The sequence below is a fragment of the Octopus sinensis genome, unplaced genomic scaffold (genome assembly GCF_006345805.1).
Source record: "Octopus sinensis unplaced genomic scaffold, ASM634580v1 Contig16178, whole genome shotgun sequence".
NCBI classification, from domain to species: Eukaryota; Metazoa; Mollusca; class Cephalopoda; order Octopoda; family Octopodidae; genus Octopus; species Octopus sinensis.
The window spans coordinates 8,096-32,838 of NW_021834201.1; the positions used below are offsets into that span (position 1 = coordinate 8,096).

Consider the following 24,743-nt stretch of genomic DNA (forward strand, 5'->3'; position numbering starts at 1 on the left):
TACTATACAGCCATGCCTGCACCTACATTGGTATTTTACATACCTGTTTATTTAGAGCTTTTTTCTTCTTTCTCTTTGTCTTAATGTATTTAAATCAGTAATGGTTTTCTGATTAGCACAACATAACATTCTTGATTTGGATACACACAGTTTACAAATTAAATTATGTATCACAATTATGAAATTATACATTTAATAAAGTTTATCTTAATGAAACAGCTGTTGAACACAGAGTATGTTGCTCTTAAAAATCATTATAGCTGATTATGTAAATACATGCAAGTTAGTCTGACCTGGGATTTATTACACTCTTAAAGTTGATTTTTTTATGCTTACATATAAATAAATAAATAAATATATATATATAGATATAGATACACACATACATAAATACATATACATAGATTCTGCAAACCAGATCACCTCATAAGGCTATGGTCAGCCTGGGGCTGTAGAAGACACTTGCTCAAGGTACAGCAGAGAGAGAAGAGAACCCAAAAATTGTGATGACAAAGTACAGTTCTCAATTACACAGCTATGCCTGTACCTATAGTTTTGTTCGGACCAGGACGATAGTAAGAGAGGTTTGCCTTGGTGCAGTACAGTATATGCACACATACACATTATATATATATATATACACACACACACACACATATATATATATATATATATATATATACTTGTACACAAATATACACACATATACATACCTATACACACATATACACAGGTACAAGTCTGTATTTGTGTGTATACAAACATATGTTGCCATTTGTAAATGAAAGTGGAAGATAGTTCTTATGATGTGGTGAAAATTTTATTCAAATATTTATTTAAACTGGCATTGTGGTCACTTCTCTAATTTCACACTGTGATCTTTCTGGTGACCTGGAAGACCGTAGAGTGTTTAAAGTCAAATAGCCACCAAAATTTTAGTTTAAATAAATATGTTTTTAGAAGAAAAGCAATAAATAAGAAACAGAAGAATATGATATCAATTTGATAAATATTGCATGTTATCTTACATTCATGTTTACTGAACTTTAAAACTATCTACATGTAATCACATGCAGATTTCTGCAAATAAATATATTTACAGCCATTTCTGCATATACACATGTAAGATAAATTATTTAATTAAACTGTTATGCATTAATACATGAAATTTATATGAGCATGTATAACAGATGCATTTGTACAGACGTACACATTCAACAGTCACCACAAATCACATACGATATATCGCAATCAATGTATGTTGAAAATATGTTGAATTATTTTTATTAAGAGTTTTAAGAAAATGGACATTAAAGCTGAAAATATTGGGAATTAAGTAGAAAGTAGTAAGATGCAGTACCTGATGCACAGGCAGTTAGAAGTATAAGAAAGTGTTAAGATTTTTATAGTCACACTTAATGATATATTCACCTTAGATGTACCAATATATAAAGACTAAATAAATAATGATAGATATATTGTTATTTTAGTATCAAAGTATTTTTAACAAAAATTCCACTAATTACAGCAGGTGAGCAAAATCATATCAGCATGATAATGCAAAACTGAGTTGAATTTAGCTAATACTGATAACTGAAAATATTTGTTTGTAAGTTTTCTGGAGATGTCAGTACAAATTTTTTCTGATCAATTTTCCAAATGGTACAGATGGTTTTCATCACATTAAATCCTGAAAATACTTTTTGGTATACAGACAATGGTAGCTTGTTGATGACTGTTGGGGAAGATCGTCTTGTTTTAATGCCTTCTCTCATGATTGACACAGGAGCATTGTTAATCAAAACTTAAAGAACATAAGTGAGTTTAGGAATAGAAATCATAGGTGCTATCAGGTTCTGTTTGTTCGGTGGGTGTTTTTTCTGTATGCGTTGGTGACAAACTAGTGTCTTTATCTTTAGGAACCTCTTTTGGAAGCTCATATAATGCACTGTCAGCTCGCATAGGTTGTGGTTGGTAAAGTACTAATGCCATTGACTGAGTTCTTGATTCATTTTTTTCAATATTTTGAGTTGTTTCTGTGAGTGATGAAGGACTGTGTGATACGGAATCAATAAAATGGTAACTGGACTTATCAGGAATCTTGAAGGAAATGTTAGTATCTGAAAAACAAAGTTTTCATAAGTGAATATCACAGAAATAAAATGATAAAATGATCACATTGGAATTCAAACCTTACTACAAATACTATTGCACACCAAAGCAAGACAGCTAATTGCATCTTACCTAATCTGCCTAAATCAAATTAACTAAAATGAGTATTAAGTAGTTGGAAGTGGCTTACTTCAGTAATTTGGTTGGTTTTGAAAATGGGTAGTTTTACACAACACTAAATAACTTGCCACTGGTGATAGCTATGTGTTTTTATACACACAAAAAAAAACCCATAGAGTTTTTCACACTTGGTAAACATCACAGTATGTGTTCTAATGCAGTATTTGAGTGTTCTAATACAACATCCACCTTTAAGTGGTGAATATATATACATACATATATATTTTTTCAATTTCTCTCTCTATTTTTCCCTCTCATCCCTTTCTGTTGAAGAGTGTAGGCTTGTAACATCAAAGACCTTTCCATTTTCCCTGAGCATCAAACCAATATACCTGCTTGTTATTCTATCACCTGTCTCCATTTTTTGTTTTCAGTTCATTTGAACCATACATGTGTATCATCTGGAAACTTAAGGATGAGAATGCCAGGTACATCAAATGGAAGATTCTTTCTAAGACCAAACAGTACATTAATGGTTAAAAAAAATGCTCCATATGCTGGCTTGAAAAACTGCATCCTTTAAAAATCTTAAGAGCCTCCTGTTATTATGTCAATACCAGGAATGAGATTTTTTCTTTGTTTCTGCATTTTACAAAAGACATCTTAGCAGAAATTAAGGATAAACAACCTGACACTTTATAAACCATTCCACTCTTGGTTTATGTAATTTTTGATATTTGTAAGACACTAGTTATATTTACTGTGAAGTTAATTCCCTTACCAGTGTTTTTGATTTTTTCTTTATCAATTTGACAAATGGTGAAATAAATTAATATTTCAGCCAGGAAAACTTGGGGTAGCTTTCTGAGGTTTTTTACTATAATAATATATGCATGGGTATATGTGTGTGTGTGTGTGTGTGTGTGTGTATATAAATAAATATATAAAAGGAAATTGATCCAGGCAGATATCAATAAAGCATTTGGTTTTAAATGAATTTGGTTAACTATACCAAAAAATCAGACACCAATAAATGCAAGTAGAATACACATCCAAGGTAATTCCTTATGTATGACAAGTAGATCCAAATATCATTTGTAAGAATTTTGAGAAGTTCAGAGTATTAGACAATAAAAATACAAAATGTAGAATTGCCAATATTGTACAACGACGCATAACTAATAATGGACCCTTTTAAATGTTCTTATCTTTAAAATCCCAAATGCATTTATTAAGATTTGTAAAGTTACCTTTTCTTCTATACCTAAATTGTAGCAGACGAACCTATGTACCCCTATTATTATCTCACATTGATACACTATATTTCTCCTTAAACACTGATTTTCTAAAGGACAGATAATTTTGTTTTTACAATTACACAGGTATTTATTCACTTCTATTTGATACTCATGCTTAAAAGAATTAATACTAATCCCTCTCTCAGAATTGGGTGTTAAAGCAGGATTATTATTAGTATTATAATTAACTAGTGGGACCCGTGAATATTTTACAGAATTAATGGTAATCCTATTGGGTTATTTCTGAAAACTTTATCCAAAGAACCTAAAAGCGTAGCCTGTGTTGCATCTGTGTCAAAAGATATTTACTCATCTGCTAATCACTGAAAAGTGAAGGAAATTGGATTACAATGATTACCTAATGCACTTTATATACTTTATGCACAATTTTATAGACTTAATACACAACACTCTCCCTCTTTCTTCTTTTGCTCTTTGCCTTTCCCTTCAACTAATCACGTAAAAGTGTAACAGATAAGTTAATTAACAGAGGTAAAAAACTCATTACAAAAAAAAAAAATTACACTTCACTCACCACTACCTCCCACCCACTTCCCAACTAATCATGTGGAAGTGTTATGAATGTGTTAAGAAACGGAGTGACAAGCAGAATCATATGATATTAAAATTGGGTGTTAATTTAAACTGTATTATCAGAGTCAAAATGACTTTTACTTAAATGATCAAAATCTAGTTCAGGAAAATTATCATTAGAGTTAATTTCATGGAAAATTAGGGACTATCTCGGCTCAAAATCTGTAAACATGAGTAGAATCAATAGAGGGAATTATGAAATTCAATCAATAGAACGGCCTACTCATGAAATTAACATGTAAGAGGCAGAGTACTCCACAGATCCATAGCCATGTGTACCGTTAATATGGCTCTCTGGGAGATCCAACAGGACACAGAATGTGACAAGGCTGGACTTTGAAATACAGGTACAACTCATTTTTGCCAGCTAAAATAAAGTGTCTTGCTCAAGGACACAATGTGCCACCAAGTATCAAACTTATGACCTTACAATCTTGAGCTGAATATCCTAACCACTTAGCCATGTGTCTTCACCTATACACACACCACACACAACAGGCATCCGTTGTTCTTGAAAGACCATTGATCTGCACCTGGGGAGTTTTGTGTCAGTTGCTGATGATGGTGCAGTGACTGCTGTGGCAGTACAAGCCTACATGGGAGTGGCAGTCTTGCATACAGTGACTGCATTTGAGGATGCTCTCCACTGGCACATACGCATATAGATGTATATATATGTATATGAACCCCTCCTAACAAATCATCTTCCTAATACCCTCTATCCTTCATTTTTCTGACTATGGAACTATTTCACTCAGCTTATGTACCTCTGAATTCATCATTGGCTCTGTGCATCTCCCTTGCATTCTCCTTCTCCACTTCACATTATCTTTGTAGCAAACTATTATCTCCACATCTACTTCCTCCACTTTCACCACTCACTACATTTCTCTCTTTTCCCCATCTTTATCCACCTGCCACTTGAAAAAAAATTATGCTCACTGTCTGTCCTTCCCAAAATAAATAAGAAACTACTTACCTTGTCGTACATAGAACAAAACATAAGCGCTACTCAAATGGTCATCTCTCGGCATGTGCTGGCTAACATTCTCATCATTATAGTAGTACCAGTTGTTTTCAATAGGATGTTTACTGTAACAGGTGTAGTGACCAGAATTAGATCCTACAGGAGATAAAAATAAAAATTTGATGAACATGTATATATTAAGTGAAACTAAAAGCAAATATTATGCCTAAGAATTGAGAATTTATTAGCTTACCTCCAAAATGGCACACAAAACTGTGTAGGTCATAAAGCAAGTTCTTGGTGTGAGGACCAGAAGTGAACTGACTAAGGTCTAAATCTTCAAGAGGGAATGTCACTAAATTGTCAATTTTGGTACTTGTAAGTTCATGAAATACAAACCTAAGAAAGAACAAACTGATAGTATAAACATAATAGCTAAAAAGTAACAAAGAGTTTACTTAAATCTCAAATTGAAATATCACTATAAAGTTAGGACAATTTGCTCTAGGAAATTCAGTTTATGCATGGTAGCAATCTTAAATAGCATACAATGCCAATGATGACATGGGTGCATGTATCTATAGCATCATCTTTGTAATAAAAGCCTAATCTTATATCTGGAGGAACTATTCTTTTGCCAGTTTTCTTGGTTTATATTTATTATAGATACCATCCATTAACTGGTACTCTTTAACAACCTTTTATAATTCAGACATGCTACATGCCCATAGCAATGTAGTTATTTTATTTGTTGAAAAAATTACATCAAATGCTTTTGAAATAATCTTCTCACTCAATTCTTTTAAATTAACTTTGCATGTCCTCTGGTGCATATTTAATTCTTTTCTTTTCAATTACTGCTGATTGCCCACATGTACAGTAACAAAGTATTGCATTTATTAAACATAAAATTTGTCCTTTGATAGATGAAAAAAAATCTTTGTTGACAACACATAACCTCAAAGTTTGCATTACACTTAATTTTAGTTGGCATTGAAAAATAACTCATTGAACATATATATGGTCATAAGTCAAATGAAAAAATTTTTAAGGCAATAATAATCAATTTGATAAATATTGAATAAACTTGTTAAAACATAATTATTGTATTTCATATTTAATATATATTACATTAGATTCATAACATATGCTCTATATGTGCCACCAGGTAACAGACTTATGACCTTATATTACACACTCCAACATTCAAAATATCAAAGTAGGTTTCATTTTAATTTTACCGTTTTAGATATATAATAAGATTATCAGGATATCGCCAGACAGTCATTGTTTTCTTAGCACGGCAGTTCTTGGAGCAGTTTGGACAATACCAAGGATTGTGCTCATCTAGTGTTTCACTGAAGAATAAGAAATATTGGAACTAATAGAAAAACTGTTTGTTATTTTTGATAGGTACGCACTGTGATATTATGATAAGATCTTGGAAAATGTAAGAGTGGTTCTTAGAACTTGACTACATTGCTCATAAAATGAGAAAATGTCAAATTTATGCTCTGCTTATTCTTTTAAAAATTTTAATTTTCATGTTTATGTAAGAAACATTTTTGTGTCTAATAATATTGGTCATCATATCTTTATTTAACAATTGTTACAGGCTCTAGATACAGTGAGTCTAAGAAAGAGCCCATGCCTTCCACACCCTCAGGGTTGGCACCCTCAACGTTGGCACTCTGAAAGGTAGGTCTGGTGAGATAGTCGAGATGCTTGAACAGAGATGTGTGGATATATGTTGCATGCAAGAAATAAGGTGGAGAGGAGGATCAGCTAGGTTCCTCACAGGCAAGGAACGCAGGTACAAGATTTTCTGGGCAGGGAACACTGACGGGGTTGGTGGCGTGGGTATACTTATCGCTGAGAAATGGGTAGATAAAGTAATAAGGTAATCAGAGTAAGTGACAGAATACTTAAGATTAGATTAGTGCTTCATCATAGTTTAGCAACCATTATATCAGCCTATGCTCCTCAGTCGGGGCTACCCGATGGACAGAAAGACCGATTCTATGACACTCTACTGCAGACTACCTCATTGACGAACGACAGAGACCTTATCTTTGTGGCTGGTGACTTCAATGGTCACGTTGGACGACATGCTGGGGGCTTCCATGGCGTACATGGAGGCTATGGCTATGGCTCCCGCAACGAGGAGGGAACCAGGCTGCTGGAGTTCTGCGATGCAAATAATCTTATGATTTGCAACACTAACTTCAGGAAACCTACCAGCCACCTAGTCACTTACCAATCGGGCCAACATACCAGCCAAATTGACTACATCCTTACAAGGCAAAGGGAGAGATGGCTGCTTATAAATGCCAAAACCTTCCCAGGTGAAGAATGTACCCCACAACATAGACTGGTAGTTAGTGACTTTAGGATCAGGACTAGGAGGACAACCAGAAGACGACAAATATGGAGAAGAAGGATCTGGAAGCTTAAAGATCCTGCAAATGGACAGAGATTTAGGGACATATTACTTGAAGCCGCTGACGAAGTAGAAGGGGATAGAGCATCACAGGGGGTAGAAGACAGCTGGACGTTTCTAAGGGACAACCTGCTGAGAGCCACTGACCAGATCTGTGGCTGGTGCAAAGTCCCCTCTCGACCTAGAATAACGTGGTGGTGGAACAATATTGTAGACAGGGCTATTAGAGAAAAGAGACAGGCTTGGAAGGTCTGGAAAAATGGGGGTAGCAGGGAATTGTATCAGACTGCCAAAAGAGAAGCTAGGAGACAGGTTTATTTAGCCAGAGGGGAAGCAGATAAGAAAAAATTTGCCAATGTTCTGCGCCGTGAGGACCAAAGACTGGAGGTGTTTCGTGTTGCAAGACAGTGTTTGAGAGAGAATCGTGATGTGGTAGGAGAGAAGTGTGTTCGCATGGAAGATGGTTCACTTGCGCTAAATGAGGATGCGAAGAGAGAGGTTTGGAGATGCCACTATGAAAGGTTGCTGAATGAAGAAAATGAATGGGATAAAGAGAGTCTGCCGAATGTTGACCCAACAGAGGGACCAGCTATCCGAGTTGATAGTTCTGTGGTAGCTAAGGCAATTAGAAGCATGAAGACAGGGAAAGCCCCAGGCCCATCAGGAATCACTGCAGAGATGCTCAAAATGTCTGGTAGTGTCGGCTATAGCCTAGTCACCCATATAGTTAATCAGGTGATACACAAAGGGGTCATACCCAATGACTGGTGTAGCAGTATAATAGTCAACTGCTACAAAGGTAAAGGTGATGCCCTAGATACAAATAACTACAGAGGTATCAAGCTGTTGGACCAGGTGATGAAGGTTACGGAGAGGGTCATAGCCCAACTAATTAGAGAGAGAGTTAGTTTAGATGAGATGCAGTTTGGGTTTGTGCCAGGGAAAAGTACTACTGATGCTATATTCCTGGTAAGGCAGCTGCAGGAGAAATACCTAGCCAAAGATAAGCCCCTGTACCTGGCTTTTGTTGACATGGAGAAAGCCTTCGACAGGGTCCCCCGATCCCTTATCTGGTGGGCAATGAGAAAACTAGGGATAGATGAATGGTTAGTGAGAGCTGTGCGGGCCATGTATAGGGACGCCGCTAGTAGGGTGAGGGTTGGAAATGAGTACAGTGAAGAATTCCGGGTAGAGGTAGGGGTCCACCAAGGCTCAGTACTCAGCCCCCTCCTATTTATCATAGTCCTCCAGGCAATAACGGAGGAATTCAAGACAGGATGCCCTTGGGAGCTCCTCTATGCTGATGACCTTGCTCTAATTGCTGAGTCGCTATCAGAACTGGAGGAGAAGTTTCAGGTGTGGAAACAAGGATTAGAATCGAAGGGCCTCAGAGTCAATCTAGCTAAAACCAAAGTCGTAATCAGTAGGAAGGTAGACAAATCACAAACACCTTCAGGTAGATGGCCCTGCTCGATCTGTAGAAAAGGTGTAGGTAGAAACTCTATAAGATGCACCAAGTGTAAGCTATGGACACATAAGAGATGCAGCAATGTCAAAGGAAGGCTAACTAGGAAGATGGTTTTTGTATGTGGCAGATGCTCAGGAACAATAAACACTGAAAATGCTCTGAGACCAACTTCCGTCACTTTCCAGGGAGAAAAACTAGAAATAGTTGATAGTTTCCGTTACCTAGGTGACCAAGTCAGCAGCGGGGGTGGGTGTGCTGAAAGTGTAACTGCTAGAGTAAGAATAGCTTGGGCAAAGTTCAGAGAGCTCTTACCTCTGCTGGTGACAAAAGGCCTCTCGCACAGAGTGAAAGGCAGACTGTATGATGCGTGTGTACGAACAGCCATGCTACATGGCAGTGAAACATGGGCCGTGACTGCTGAGGATATGCGTAAGCTCGCTAGAAATGAAGCCAGTATGCTCCGATGGATGTGTAATGCCGGTACTCACACTCGGCAGAGTGTAAGTACCTTGAGAGAAAAGCTGGACCTAAGAAGCATCAGTTGTGGTGTGCAAGAGAGACGTTTGCGCTGGTATGGTCATGTGGCGAGAATGGATGAAGATAGTTGTGTGAAAAAGTGCCACACCCTAGCGGTTGAGGGAACCTGTGGAAGAGGCAGACCCAGGAAAACCTGGGACGAGGTGGTGAAGCACGACCTTCGAACTTTAGGTCTCACTGAGGAAATGACTAGAGACCGAGACCTCTGGAAGTGTGCTGTGCGCGAGAAGACCCGGCAGGACAAGTGAGTCCACAACCCGTGGCCTTCTACATGGGATGGAGCCAGCCTACGTATGCATACCTTCCCTTCTTGGGACACAAAACTCTACTTGTGAAGACGTGTTGAGGCAAGTGAGGATCAGAATCGAAATCGATCAATGGAAATTGCGGATGTGCTACCAGTGCCGGTGGCATGTCGAAACTCTGCTTGTGAAGACCCATTGAGGCAAGTGAGGATCAGAATCGAAATCGATCAATGGAAATCGATCAATGGAAATTGCAGATGTGTTACCAGTGCCGGTGGCATGTAAGAGAACTTTCCGTTTCGCGACCGTTGCCAGCACCGCCCCGTTTCGTGTCCGTTGCCAGCCTCGCCTGGCCCTCGTGCCGGTGGCACATAAAAAGCACCATCCGTTCGTGGCCGTTTGCCAGCTCTGTCTGGCACCAGTGCGGGTGGCACGTAAAAAGCACCCACTACACTCACGGAGTGGTTGGCGTTAGGAAGGGCATCCAGCCGTAGAAACACTGCCAGATTTGACTGGGCCTGATGAAGCCTTCTGGCTTCACAGACCCCAGTAGAACCGTCCAACCCATGCTAGCATGGAAAACGGACGCTAAATGATGATGATGATGATATGTTAAACCTACTCTAGAGACCCAACAGAATATTAATAAGTAACAATGTGTTGCTAATTAATTTCAGAATGATTTCAGTATTTTTATAAAGGGTCCTCCTGGATTTACAAATTCTTAGCAAGCAATCTTATATATCAGGTAGATGTTACTTTGTATTTAATGAATAACTCATGCCAACACAGAAAGCAGATGTATGATGATGATGATTCAATTTAATAAATATTTAATGAATATTCAGTAAGCAGAATTGATAATAAATATATGATCCAAATATAATAAAACATATAACATAATAAAATTTAAATCTATACATGTAAATCATAAATTCACACTCGTATTAATATACAGATACCTTTGCATAAATGCTGTGAAACAATCATAAAGAGACATTGGAGTATTTGGACGTAGGTTTTCCATAGATTCATGATCAATTACACTCTGCTCCAAGAGCTGACCCTGTTCAGCAGGAACAGTAACAAAAGTAATGGTAAGATGATCACCAGGTTGGAGAGTAACTTGACCAGTGCGCTGGACAACACAACCAACACATTGGTTTACTGATGGACATCGAGAACACTGTAGACCCTTGAAGATAAAACAAGAGAAAGAGAAAAAAATATTAATGAATCTCTTATGATAAAAGGCAGATTTTCTCTGCCTCCCAAACCGTTCGTTTTTTATACAATTGTACAATATAGAATTTCTTCAATTGGAATTTACCTATCATTTTTCCAAGTAGATTCCATTGGGTCATGGCATGTAAAGTTTTTTCAATTTCACCCCCAATTAAGCAAAAATTCGAGAGAACTCAATATTTTATGATTTCCCTCTTTCATTTCAAGTGCTTCACTCCTACCATTACCACTACACTTTCTCCTCCTTTCTCTTTGCAAGTGTGCAGCAATTAAAGTGAAAGTATTTATATAAAAGGGATGAGCAATTAATACTGGTCATCCTTTTTGCTAGAGAAAGATCCGCTATGGTCTTATATGCTACACCACTGGTTTTCAATTCATATTAATCAAATTAATATTCAATTTTTCAACCTTATTATGTGTGTGTGTATTAGCAATTCGTATAAAATTGCATCAATGACTTGAACTTGAATAAGTGGTTTCACATAAATGGGGATACATTAAAAAGGTTTGTTGTTATTATTATTACTGTTTGACTATTGTAATCACGTTTGTTGGTTCCTCGTCAGTGAAACGTTGTTGTGTTGCATTTGTTAAATAATTGTAAACCGTAACCCTCCCCCTTTCGGAGAAGGGGCTTTGGTTATTGTTTTAAAATTGAATTGTGTCCCTGTTTGGGGAAATTGACAATATTTTCACCGTCTTTACGGAAGCATTTTTGTTAAAATGCCTTCGATAGAAGAAAGTCCAAAAATGAATTTCGCTGCAGCCGTACACTTCTATACAAGAGGGAGGACAAGATCCAATTGATCGAAATTGCAAGAGACGGGCCTACAATTCCAGTCTGTTATATATTTTGAGTATTGTTATCACTAGCGATATCAAGATATAACTTTCTATTTTGTATTTTATGTGTAGATGTATATATATATATAGATGTACATGTAATATGTACACACACATATATATATATATATATACACACACATATATACATGCATAATATATCTACCCATACACACACACACACATATACATAGGGGCAGGTGTGGCAACAAACTACGTTTGAAGATACTGTACTTGATATGGGCGGTAGTGCCTTGCCGGTCTATGGCCTACCTTCAACAAACCGGGAAGGCACAAACACTCTGTCTTCACATTTGCTGCGTGAGACATGTTTTAATGTTGACGAGCTTGCCGAGTACATAGCCGACAATGAGCCAAAGCTCCTTCCAGAACAGAAGTTCGCTTACAACTCTGTTGTTAATTCAGACTGGGCCAAAGCTGTAGGGATATTTTTCCTGGACGCTCCTGGGGGCACTGGGAAAACTTTTCTCAACAAATTAATATTGGCTGAGATTAGGCGAACACAAGGCATTGCCCTAGCTGTGGCATCATCTGGAATTGCGGCTACTTTGTTGCCAGGTGGCAGGACAGCTCACTCCACTTTCAAGCTTCCGCTTGACTTAGCGAAGACTGAGACACCAACTTGCAACATCAGTAACAGCTCCGATCAGGCAGAAGTCTTCAGACAATGCAAGCTTATCGTTTGGGATGAATGCACGATGGCCCACAGAGGTGCTCTTGAGGCACTAGATAGATCTCTCAGAGACATCAAACACTCTTCAGCTCCCATGGGAGGCATAACACTTCTTCTTTCAGGGGACTTCCGACAAACACTTCCCGTTATTCCCAAAGGGACTAGAGCTGATGCAGTAAGTGCGTGTCTTAAGTCATCCACATTGTGGCCACTGGTGAAGACTCTCAAACTTCACACCAATATGCGTGCTCATATGCGACGTAATATCACATCAGCAGCATTTTCTCACACCCTCCTTGCACTTGGTGAAGGCAAAATACCAGGGGATGAAAATGGTAATATTGCCATCGATTCCATTTGTACCATTGTTAAAACGCCTTCTGATCTCAGAGACGCAGTGTTCCCAGATCTACAAGCTAATTATCAGAATATGGATTGGATTGGCCAAAGGGCTATTCTGGCCCCGAGGAATAAAACTGTTCACCATATTAATGATGAAATGCTAAAACTCATTCCTGGGGATGTCTATGTATATAAGTCTATAATTACAACTCCTGACCCAGAGGACGTCATCAACTATCCAATAGAGGTACTCAATTCCTTTGAGCCCCCCGGACTACCACCACACATTCTCAAACTTAAAGTTGGTGCCCCTATAATGCTCATTAGAAATTTGGTTCCCCCAAAACAATGCAATGGCACACGTTTTATTGTTAAGTCCTTATCTCCCACCATAAACTTATATCAATATTTGCCTGAATAATCATCATAATTCAGTGCAATCATTAACAGTACTTTCAAGCAATTCAGCCCCGAGCATCGCCGAGCAATTCTGCTAGTGTTAAAATAAAATATAAGAATAAATGTAAGAATCTACAAACAGAAGTAGTACAAACCTCTTCCATGGTAAAAGCGATTGTGTATTGCAGGGCTGTATGGACTATTTGGTCAACACAATTATACAAAGTGCCACCACTAATGTTGTTAGGAAGGTATAAGATGTGGGGATGACCAATCAATTGCTGTTGTTCAGGATTTGATTTACTTAGACATCGGAAAGTCAGTGGCACAGCTAAGATTCTATGAGAAAAATATAGAAAAATATACAGATTATGCTTACACTACATATGGTCATGTAGTCTCTCATAATAGAACCTGTTCTAATGGTCATCATACAGTAACAAAGAATACGCTTTTATCATTTTAAAGTTCTAAATAATGTCATATGAATAATGAATTAGATAATAGAAAATTAAGGGCCATGAGTTGACTAAATATATTAACATTTACCTGGATGATGAAATTGATAGTCTAAAAGTGAGACTAACTTTTAGTATTTATGTGAATAATTTATTGCAGAATAGTGCTCCTGACTTCACTCTAACAGCATTAATACCATCATTTTATGCCTGCTGTGTATGCAAACATAAGCCAGATGGTTTGACAGGATCTAATGAGTCAGAGGACCATGTTTTGCTCCAACAATTTATGGTGTTCACTCGGCATCCAGCCCTTCCTATCACCAACATGTTACTTTACAGAGTGTACTGGGTGCTTTTTCATGGCACCAGCGTAAGTCACAATTAATGTGCAAAACTAAGAAACACCTCCATGACCTGAGAAAGAAAATTAAGAGAGATAGGGTGGAGACTAGCAAGGTGTTAAGAAGTTAAAGTATGATGGAAGGAGCAGGTTTCTTGTGAAAGGATATTAGTGGGGAAGCTCAGAGAAAGAGCAGTGTCAGTGGTTTGTGAGTGCAACTCAGAGAATATTAACAAGGGCTGTGGGGTAGGCTGAATAGGAGATTTATAGCTACTCTGTGTTATATGTTGGTGTATTGATGCTAGAAAGAGAGACATAAAGATGGTGTTGAGGAACCAGAATATATCCTCAAGTCCAAGATAATGAATAGAAGAGAGCAAGGTGACAGAAGGGTCAGGTCAGGTGGGTAAAAATTACAAGAAAGTGTAGGAAGTGAAGGTAGTTTGGTGAATGAGAGTCAATAGTATGAATGAAGGATTGTTATCAATAGGAAGTGGCTCAAGGCAGAGGGAGTGATGATTGGTAGTACAGTATGGTAATATATAAGTCAATTTACATTTTCATTATTTAGTAGCTTGGTAGAATTATTAGAGTATCAAATAAAATGATATGTGGTGTTTAGTCATGACCCTTTATATTCACAGTTTAAGTTCTGCCAAAGTTAACTATCTTTCATCCTTCTGGTTTCAAATATAATTAACTATACCCATCAACAATACACTTATAGTGAGTCAAGGAAGTTCTATTTGGTTGTCATGTATTAGCACTGTAGTACTACGGCAACTTCAGCCAATTAAAGCTGGTTGCGGATTAATACAAACAGCAACTTTCACACCTTTTTTCAATATTTAGCTAGCAGTTAGCAGGAAACTTTGACAAGTGCACAGCTATTTTCAGTAGGACTTTGGAAGGACACTACCCCTGATGGCATACTTCAACATGAACAGCTATGTTATTTCACCAACTTAACACAGTAAACTTCAGTATAACGTTAAGCTTGCTTGTCAAATCCCATTATTCTCTATTGATGGAACTTGCCTGTTTAACCTTTTTACTACATTTATCGTGGTATGCTTCTACCCATTTGTGTAAATATTAAGTCCATTGGCCTCTTTCCTTGACTCCAACATACAATTGCCTACTCTCATTGCAACCCAAATAAATTATGATGTTTATTCTGATTTATTTGTTGTATTTCCTCAATGCCTCACAGATGCAACTCTTTTCTTGACTTTCCATGTTGTGTATTTATTTAGTAACACACTAAAATTGGTAACACTTTAATCAAATTACATTCTAGCACCAAAACTACTCCATTACATTGGTGACTGATGTGATGTTGGAAGATTTCTTCGAGGAATGGGAAATATTCCCCCACTAAAAAAATATTAATATTATTATGCACAGGAAATGAACACTTTAAAACTACATTTGCTGCATTCTGCTTCATTTGAACTCTGTGTGTACATTTAGCTGCACACACCCAGCATTCAATGTTCATGTTTTTCTATCATGCAATGTTGCACTTCAGCCTTTCTCTTAGGAAGAATATCTATTTGTTGCCGGAATAGGTAACAGCTTTCTGAACTTTTTTACCTATTCTTAATCTGGTTTCTATACTTTCTAAACATCCTCCTCCATTGATAATTAGGTCAGCTAAGGAGCAAATATTTCTAGGGAGCCTCTGAGAATTTGAAAGAATATATTTCATTAGTGCTCTTACTTATTATTCCTGTGCATTTGTTAAATATGAAGTTTGTCTCTGTCAGCTTGCCTGTAATTCCAATGTACCTTTTGTGTAACTATAGTGTATATCATGCAATTCTTACCTGTTCCTTTTCTTCATACTGCCCTTGGCTATTTCCAAGATGGCAGCAGAGTTCTATCTTCTTTCTTTTTAACTAAAAACTGTTTTTGTCAGTTTTACTTTTACAACTTGATTCTAGGCTTTGTTTCTATGTATGAAATTTTTTTTCTGTAATTCTGTGACAGACTCAACCCCCTCTGTTAGAGAATAATAATAAAGACGGGATTGAAACTGAATCTTGAACACCTATCTGCATGCTAAATTCTTCATGAAACTCATTGCCAACTCTCACCTTGCTGACAACACCTTTATCTCTGTACTAGGCTTGTATGACTCTCGCAAACCATTCATCTACAGATTACAGAGGGTGGAATATTAAAAGCCTTCTTCAGGTCAATAAATACTAAGTACAGTGGCTTTGATTTTTCTATTTGAAAGCCATCAAACTAACTTTGAAATTCATATTATTTTCTTATGCATCATTCTCCATTTTGTAGTTAATATCTTCAACATTAAAGAAAAAGGATGAAATAAGCACAATTACCTTGTTCTTAACCTTTTGCTGTCTGGATCAGCCAATGGGACAAATTCCACAGAAGGATTTACGAAAGCAAGACACACCTAGAATAGTACAAACAAAATACAGACAAAAGAAGTAATTTCTAGAGTGTTACTATCACAATAAATGTAAAAAAAGAAATTACATATAAAAAACCTACTTACAGGGCAAGTATAAGAGAAAACACTATGGTGTTTCAGTGACATCTGGAATAATACAAAATATATATATATATAAATAAACTAAAATACATCAAAATTTATAAGCAAATCTGAAAGTTATGGAATAAAATGAGTAATCAAATACCTAAAGTATAAAGTTCAATCTTTGTTCAAAATATACATATTGTTATTCATAAAAGCATTGTGAACAGGTCATAACCTAAAAGGCCCCGATTACAACTATCAAAAAGTGTGCTGATGTAACCAAAAAAAACTTGAAACTGAAAATGGTTAGAAAATATACTTGCAACAGGCTGTCACATGCTTATATTTCTTAGCTTGGTGTTCTGACACTCTTTTCTCTCTCTCTCTCTTTATCTACATACATGCACCATTTTGTATAATATACTCCTGGCTTTTCAAATCACATCCATTTCTAAAACAGGTATTAACCCTTGATTTAAGTTTTAATTCAATTTAAATCACCTGGATCAAAGGATGACTGAATTCATATTCTTGGAGAAAATGCTTTATACACATGTATACACACACACACACACAAACACACACGTACACATATCATTTTATGCATTTTCCATGCTGGCATGTGATGGATGGTGTGACAGGATCTGACAGGTCAAAACCATGTTTCTGAGGCTGGTGGAAGCCCATCCTAACAATAACCACTTCACAAGGTATTAGGTGCCTCTTTTCATGGTACCACCAATAGAGGTAGTCTTACCCTTAGCAAAATTAAAAAGCACCCTCAAAAGCCCTACATTGTCAATGATCAATTTGATTTATCAACCACTTACAGAGTGTACAAGGAGCTTTTTTTCTGTACACCAACACTAGGCATGCAAGGTGACAAAGAGACCCCATGACTGAAAGAGATGTTAAAATATGATGAGAAGCAGATATAGTGTGGTGAGAGGAATGGTAATGGAGAGAGCAACTGAGGATACTGTGTTGGTGAAGAAGACAAAGCAAAAGTAACACAAAGAGTAATGTCAGGAATTAGTGTAAAAGAGAGAGGGGAGATGTTATATACCCTCATTTTATGTCCACTTTCTCCATACTTGCACGATTTGGACAGCATCAAAATTTGTCAGTTATACAGGTTTAGTGTTGAGAGGGTTGGATAGAGGGAACTGATAGAAACAGCAAGTGTTATGAAAGAGGGTAATAGCAAAGAAAGGGAAAGCAGTGTTGGGAGGTGGGGGGTTGTGTGTGTATGTGTGTGTGTATATATATGAGAGAGAGAGAGAGAGAGAGTGTGTGTGTGTGTTAGAGTGATAAAGATGGTGAGATAGAGGTTTAACGAAGTAGTGATGTAGAGCCACTCTATGTTATATATGACTGGTGCATGAGAAGAGGCAAGTTAACATAACCAAGAGAACATAGTGAATCACGGAGGGTGAGTAGAGGTTGCCTCCCAACCCAAGCATCACAATTCAAGATAGAAGAATGAGTAGCAAGCTATAGGCGGTGGTGGGGGTAGAGGGTACTCAATAAGCACAACTTGAGTGCTTTCCTCTGAAGTACATATGGCATGGTATGGTGAGTAGAAGTCATGCTAAGGAGATGAGAGGGTATTGAATAGATAATGGTCAGAGAGGTGGTAGTGCACTACTCCACTATCTTAACCAATATTTTGCTATGGTTATGCAAGAAGCTGAGTCTTCTGCAGTACCAAGTGTTACCAGTTGATAATTGTTAATGGTTTTTTTCCTATTGTAGTTTTTATGGTGGAAGGAAGACTGGAAGCAATGAGATGATGTCATGTAAGTGAGAAGGAAAGTTTTTCCCTGCATTTGGTTTTTCCTAGGGACATGAGCAGTGACAGACGCCAGTCATGAAAATACAGAGGTCGTGACAACATGAGTGAAGAGTTGATCAATCTGCCAGCAGTACCTGATTGCAAGTCAAAGCAAGAACAATTTTATTTATTTGCCTTCAAACCACAAGCTATTTTGGCACATTGTTACTAGCTGTGAGGGTACGTCCGAGAAGTAGACATTTTATTTTTCTTTTTGTTCTTGTTCTTTGTTTGTAATTGATACAAAAATCAGAATTGGAAATGATATAGGGAAGGTGATATGATGGCCTGGATAAAGAAGGTAAGATTAGTGGCAGAGCTGCAGGGAATAAAAGATGTGGCAAGCCTTATGCTGTTGTATTTAGAAGGCAATGCATTGAATCTCAACCTGGAGATGGATGAAGTGGACCAAGAGAAAGCAGAAAAAAATTGAACAGCAGCTGAAGGACATGTACACGGAGGGGACTTTTAAAGCCTACAGCAAGCTGAGGAAGGTTAGATGGATTGGCAAGCAGATAGCAAGTTTTACTGGAGCAGCAATGGAGCGGATGGTGAAGCTGGCTTTTGTGACTGCTTCCCTGACCATATCTTTGTATGTCAGTAGCATCGAAATGATGTCGGTAGGAGAGATGATTGATAAATTGCGTGTGTTGATGCAAGGCGACATTCGAGACATAGTGATAACAGTGATGATGGTTACAAGTTGGACAAAGAGGCAGGTAGCAAACAACGAGAGCAAGAGTCTGGTGAGGTGAATGACCAAGGGACCATGTTTCAGATGTCAAGGTCTGCACATGATCAGGGAGTGCACAGAACCAAAGCCAATGGTTGTGTTTGCAATGCGGCCACCCTGGGCACATAGCAAAAAATTGCAAGCAGGGAAATGAAAGAAGGGGACTACTGCACTGCTAGTTCCCTCCACTATCAATTGAAGGTGCACAACCGAATGTTGCCAGTAGAGAGGCTTAAGGTGGTGGGGTGGGGAGAGAAGCACGAGCCCTCGATACAGGTTGCGCAACAACCCCGGTGACCGCAAGAATTGTTGAGAACTAAAGAAGAAACATCAGGCTCAGAAAGGTAGATGGTAGGGAGGTCAAATGTATAGGCATCAGCAACATGAAAATGGTAAGCAAGCATAATCTGGGAATCCTGAGGGAGTTAGCTGCCAAGTGCACCCTGGAACTGCATATGGTGTTTGTGCCCTCAGAAAAGAATAAAGTGAACGTCCTAACCAGAGTGAAAAAGAATTGGCTGGAAACAGTAGATGATGTTCTGGGTGAGGTGGCGGCAGTTTGTCAGTTGGAGGGCACAGAACTAAGGAGGCTGCACAATATGCATCATATGGGGGTCAACAAGACAATGTCTTTGGCTAGGATGGAAACCCCGATGTCACTAGGGAGTGTGTTTGGAAGATAGTGAGGAAGTGTAACAGGTACCAATCGATTGATCCTGCCCTAGACACACACGAACTAGGAAAGATTCGGGTAGAGGAAGAATGGAAGAGGCTGGCCATTGATGTGACACACTATCGGGGAAAGGTGTACCTTTCAATAGTCGACTGTGAACTGGGGCGAATGGCTATATGGAGAGGAATCAATGCAGAGACTGCTGCTGAGGGCACAGAGGTGCTGAATGCAGTGTTTTTAGAAAGGGGTCCTGTAGACGAACTATTGATGGATAACAGTGGAATCTTTCACTCAGAGCAGCTGAGAGAAATGCTTGAAAGACGGAGCACAAGATGCTTTTTCAGAGTTGCATATAGGACAGGTGGAAATGGGATTGTGGAACAGCACCACTGTATGATTAAAACCATGGCCAAGAGGGGACGAGTCTCCCTTATGGAGGCAGTCTTCTGGTATAACATGTTGCCCAAGGTAGGGCAAGCTGAACAGTCAGTCCTGCACAGGGCCATAATCTGATATTCTGAGACACCTCATGGTGGTGCCGCAGCAGCGAGAAGTGGAAGGGATTACATCCATGCAGGTTGGGGATGAGGTTGTGGGTGAAACACCCGAATGCTTGGTTCACAACACAATGTGAATAAGGAAAGGTGACCACAATCAGCACTTTCAATAATGTATCAGTGGATGGAATACCACATCATGTCCTTGATATTTGAAGGAAGATTAGCTCTTCCGATGACAAAGGGGAGGGGGAAGGGAGGCCCCGAGACCTTACGGAGATCTCTAAGGGAACATTGTCCCCCCAGGTCGATGGATGATTACGAGACAGAACAGGGGAGCAGTGATCTTTGACAGAAGCCATGAGAACCACTGCCTGGCACAGCATCAGGGAATACCAGCCATATACTTAGTATCTACAGAGCTGAATCTATGCTTTTAAATATGTTCATCTTCAATATTTTGTTTTTTACTTCTCATAGTTATATCATTAATAATGTTAATACTAAGAAAAGTATATATATAATAATAGGAAGACTAAATCAAGGAATATTATCTGGTATAACACATCATTCACATAATCTATAGCTACTAATATACCTTGGAAATTCTTTGTTGCACAAGATAATTATTTCTCACCTCCAAATAAATATAGGGAATTATTTAATTGCTGTAGTATAAAATTTTCATGTTTCAACCACCAAAAATTTGGTTGAAATTATAGCAGCACATAATAAACAGAGAATTAGAGAGTATCTCAACTAAAAATCTTTAAACTAGAATAGAATTGAAAGCGTGAATTGTGAAATTTACTCTAATGCTAGTTTTCCCGAATTAGATTTCGATACTTTAAGTAAAAGTAATTCCAACTCTGATAATACAGTTAACACTTAGTTTTAATATTAATTAAAATAATAATCCTGCCATAACAATTCTGAGTGGGGGGGACTAGTAATAATTCTTTTAAGCATCAGTACCAAATAGAAGTGTATAATTCTAAAAATAAAATTATCTGTCCTTTAGAAAATCAGTGTTTAAGGAAAAATATAGCGTATCAATGTAAGGTAATAACAGGGATTATTACATAGGTTTGCCTGCTACAATTTGGAAATCCAGATTTCATAATAATTCTCATTCATTTAAGTATGGAAGAAAAGGCAATTCTACAAATCTTAGTAAATGCATTTGGGATTTAAAAAGATAGGAACATTAAGTATGATTTAAAATGGTCCATTATTAATTACGCACCATCATAAAATACTGTAATTTAAAATGTGATCTTTGCCTTGAGGAAATGTATTATACAATAACTTCTAAATTAATATTATTAAATTACGTTGGTAATTTTACATTGAAATGTTATCCCCAAATTTAGAAAAGCATTTAAATATTTCAATTCTTAATGTCATATAATAAGCATATATCATATAAACATAATTTTTCTAAAAATGATTGGCATATTCAATAGAGAGAAAACTAATTGTTGTGTCATAGAATCTCTATATTTCTAATTGTTGTAACATAGAATTCATGTTTATTTTTTATTCTTTTGTTATTCACTTATGTCACCAAAAGTTGAATATCAAACTAGCTTCTCTTAAGATATATTTCTTCTTAATGTTCTTTTTGTATGTGTTTGTCTACTAGAGATATTTTCTTAGTTCATTTTGAATTTAACCAATTTGGAATTGCCTTGATAACCTTGTGTTAACATATATTTTCGGATATATCACTGACTGATATTTTCTGTATCTAAATATGTTGATACAATTGAAATGATCGTCAGTATTGTATAGTTGAATCACCAATTAAAGATGAGATTTTCTCCATTCTTATATTTTGAAATTCTTGTAAATGATATTTGGATCTACTTATACATGAAGATTTACCATGGATGTTTATTCAACTTGCATTTATTGGTGTTTGATTGTTTGACATAGTTAACCTAATTTGTTTAACACTGAGAGCTTTGATATTTGCCTGGAATTTTTAATCCCTTTCACTTCTTATATATATATACTCTTCATCCTCTGACACAAGTTCTCCTTAAATGTCCTGCCTCTCTCATAATTCATCATCTTGTGAGTTACTTGGTTACCCTGCCAGTGCTAGTGCCACATAAAATGCACTGAGTCCACTCTGCGGAGTGGTTGGTGTTAGGAAGGGCATCCAGCCATAAAATCCCTGTCAAACAGATACAGTAGCCTAGGGTAGATTTTCTACTTGGCCTGCTCCTGTCAACCACCCTGCTCATGCATGGAAGATGGACGTTAAACAATGATGATGATAATATATAATAATCAATTAGGAAACAGAAGATGGATTTAATATTAGTCTTTATTTTGTACAACGATCGTTTTGAGCCATCCTGTGACTGTCTTTTATGGGTGGGATGATGTGCATCATATTGTGTTGCATCAGTTTTGCTGTCTGGGTCATGTCAAATATAAACAAGCATGCCTGTACTTAATATTTTTAACAAGACACCACTTCATGTATGCATGTACCGGATGTGACCCAGACTGCAAAATTGATGCAACACAATATGATGCATATCATCCACCTATAAAGGACACTTGCAGGATGGGTTGATAGAATAAAGACTAATACCAAATCTATCTTCAGTTTCCTTAATTGATTATTGTCTCAACTAACACTGCGGAATTCCTGAAGTAGATCTAAGGGAAATATACCCTAACTGCAGATGACACCAGGTAGTCCAAACCGTGCTAGTGCTTTACTCAACACATCAAAATATTAATTGACAAATACCCATTAATCCAAAAATTACACACACACATATTTGGACCACTGAAATCTACAAGTTTTTTTCATTCTCTCCTTTTATCTTCTCTTAATCCTTTCTGTTGAGAAGCATAGGAAGCATAGGCTCAAAACGTAAAAGACCTTTTCATTTTCCTGAGCATCAAACTAATACACTTGTTTGTTGATCATACACTTGTGTGTGTGTATATATATATATATTTATATATATACATACACACACACACACACACACAAGCATAAATATACATGTGTAAAATATGTCAGAATTTGAAGAACAAGTTTGGTGACACTGCTTGTTTTCGTAGGTAAATGTTTTTCATCATCATCATATTTAAATTTTTTTTAGGTGTGTATGTTGTCATTGGTAAGACATCATGTGGTGTTGGTGTGTATAATACATATGTTGTTTTAGTTTGCTGAGTTACTACTGCTCTTTCTGAACAATACATTCATTCACAATGTTTTTTCTCACAAAATCTCATGCTGCTGTCAGCCAAGTTGAGGTATGGATGCATACATAATTGAAGATTAGAAGAAAAAGATGTTATGACATGCTCCAGCAAATGATAAAATAAAAATTTGTGAAGAACATATCTATTCTATGTAATAGCTGTATGAGAACATTTACTTACTTCAAGACAACTATGACAAAAAGTGCCACTGCAAGATGTGTGCACCATTAAACTTGTATCAAGTAATTCCTCCAAACAGATGGCACAAGATCGCCAGTGTTCAGCAATGGATGATAAATTCGCAGAGGGTGCAGACTCCCAACTCATTGGAATGGCTGGCCTTTTGGAATTATCTGTTGTCAAAGACCAATCCCATATTTGGTCAGTTTGCATAGAGTCTGGATCAGGATCATTAGTTTTGGACTGAGTTGTAACTGATGAAGAATCACAAACATGAGCATCATCTGTCACAATTGAATCAGGGAATGCAGAGGTAGACATGCTTGTTGTTAATGTAGACTGGCTCAGAGGAGTTAATACAGGATCCAAAGATGGCTGTGATAATAGTGGAAGGTTACTATCATTTGACTGTGGAGTTACATCAGATACTGTTGTGCTCATTGATGTTGTCTTCTGTGGTGAACAGTTACTGGGGCAGAAAGTATCCATATTTGAAAAAATGTCAGGAGATTTTGAAGAACTAGTTTGTTTGGTGGCAATGCTTTCTTTAGTAGCTAAACTGGAGTTAACTGTTGGCAGCTTTCCTAAATTGTCTGATGGGGAACTGTCCAGTGAATTAGGAGGAACAGCCATTTGAAAGGCATAAATTTTTCGAGCAGAATCATTGACAAACCGGAGCAATATATTGTCATCCTAAAAAGAAAATGATCAAAAGAGAACTATTAGAAATGATGATGGAGCAGTAGTAGTATCAGTAATCCTTTCTGCTATAGACACAAAGCCTGGAATCCTGGGGAGGGGCTAGTCAATTACATCAACTCCAGTGTGCAACGGGTACTTATTTTATCAACCCTGAAAGAAAGGCAAAGCTGATCTCAGTGGAATTTGAATGCAGAACTTAAAGACAGATGAAATGCTGCTAAGCATTTTGTCCAGTGTGCTAATGATTCTGCTAGCCTGCCATCATAA

At 37.3% G+C, this 24,743-nt stretch overlaps 1 protein-coding gene across 2 annotated transcripts in view; it reads right to left on the bottom strand.

The window, feature by feature from the left end:
- Positions 1–801: 801 nt before the first annotated feature.
- The window catches only part of LOC115230714, a 37,902-nt gene continuing 13,960 nt past the window's right edge, over positions 802–24,743 (bottom strand). The window contains exons 8-16 of one of the 2 annotated variants that reach the window (XM_029800848.2): positions 23,775–24,467; positions 16,639–16,680; positions 16,460–16,536; positions 13,463–13,646; positions 10,744–10,976; positions 6,333–6,449; positions 5,345–5,490; positions 5,104–5,247; positions 802–2,120 (exon numbers count right to left, since the gene is read on the bottom strand). In XM_029800848.2, coding sequence (XP_029656708.2) covers positions 1,825–2,120; positions 5,104–5,247; positions 5,345–5,490; positions 6,333–6,449; positions 10,744–10,976; positions 13,463–13,646; positions 16,460–16,536; positions 16,639–16,680; positions 23,775–24,467 — 1,932 coding nt within the window. In that variant the 3' untranslated portion in view covers positions 802–1,824. Of the gene's footprint in view, positions 2,121–5,103; positions 5,248–5,344; positions 5,491–6,332; positions 6,450–10,743; positions 11,020–13,406; positions 13,647–16,459; positions 16,537–16,638; positions 16,681–23,774; positions 24,468–24,743 lie in introns of both variants that reach the window. The other variant, XM_036499776.1, reaches the window with a different exon arrangement.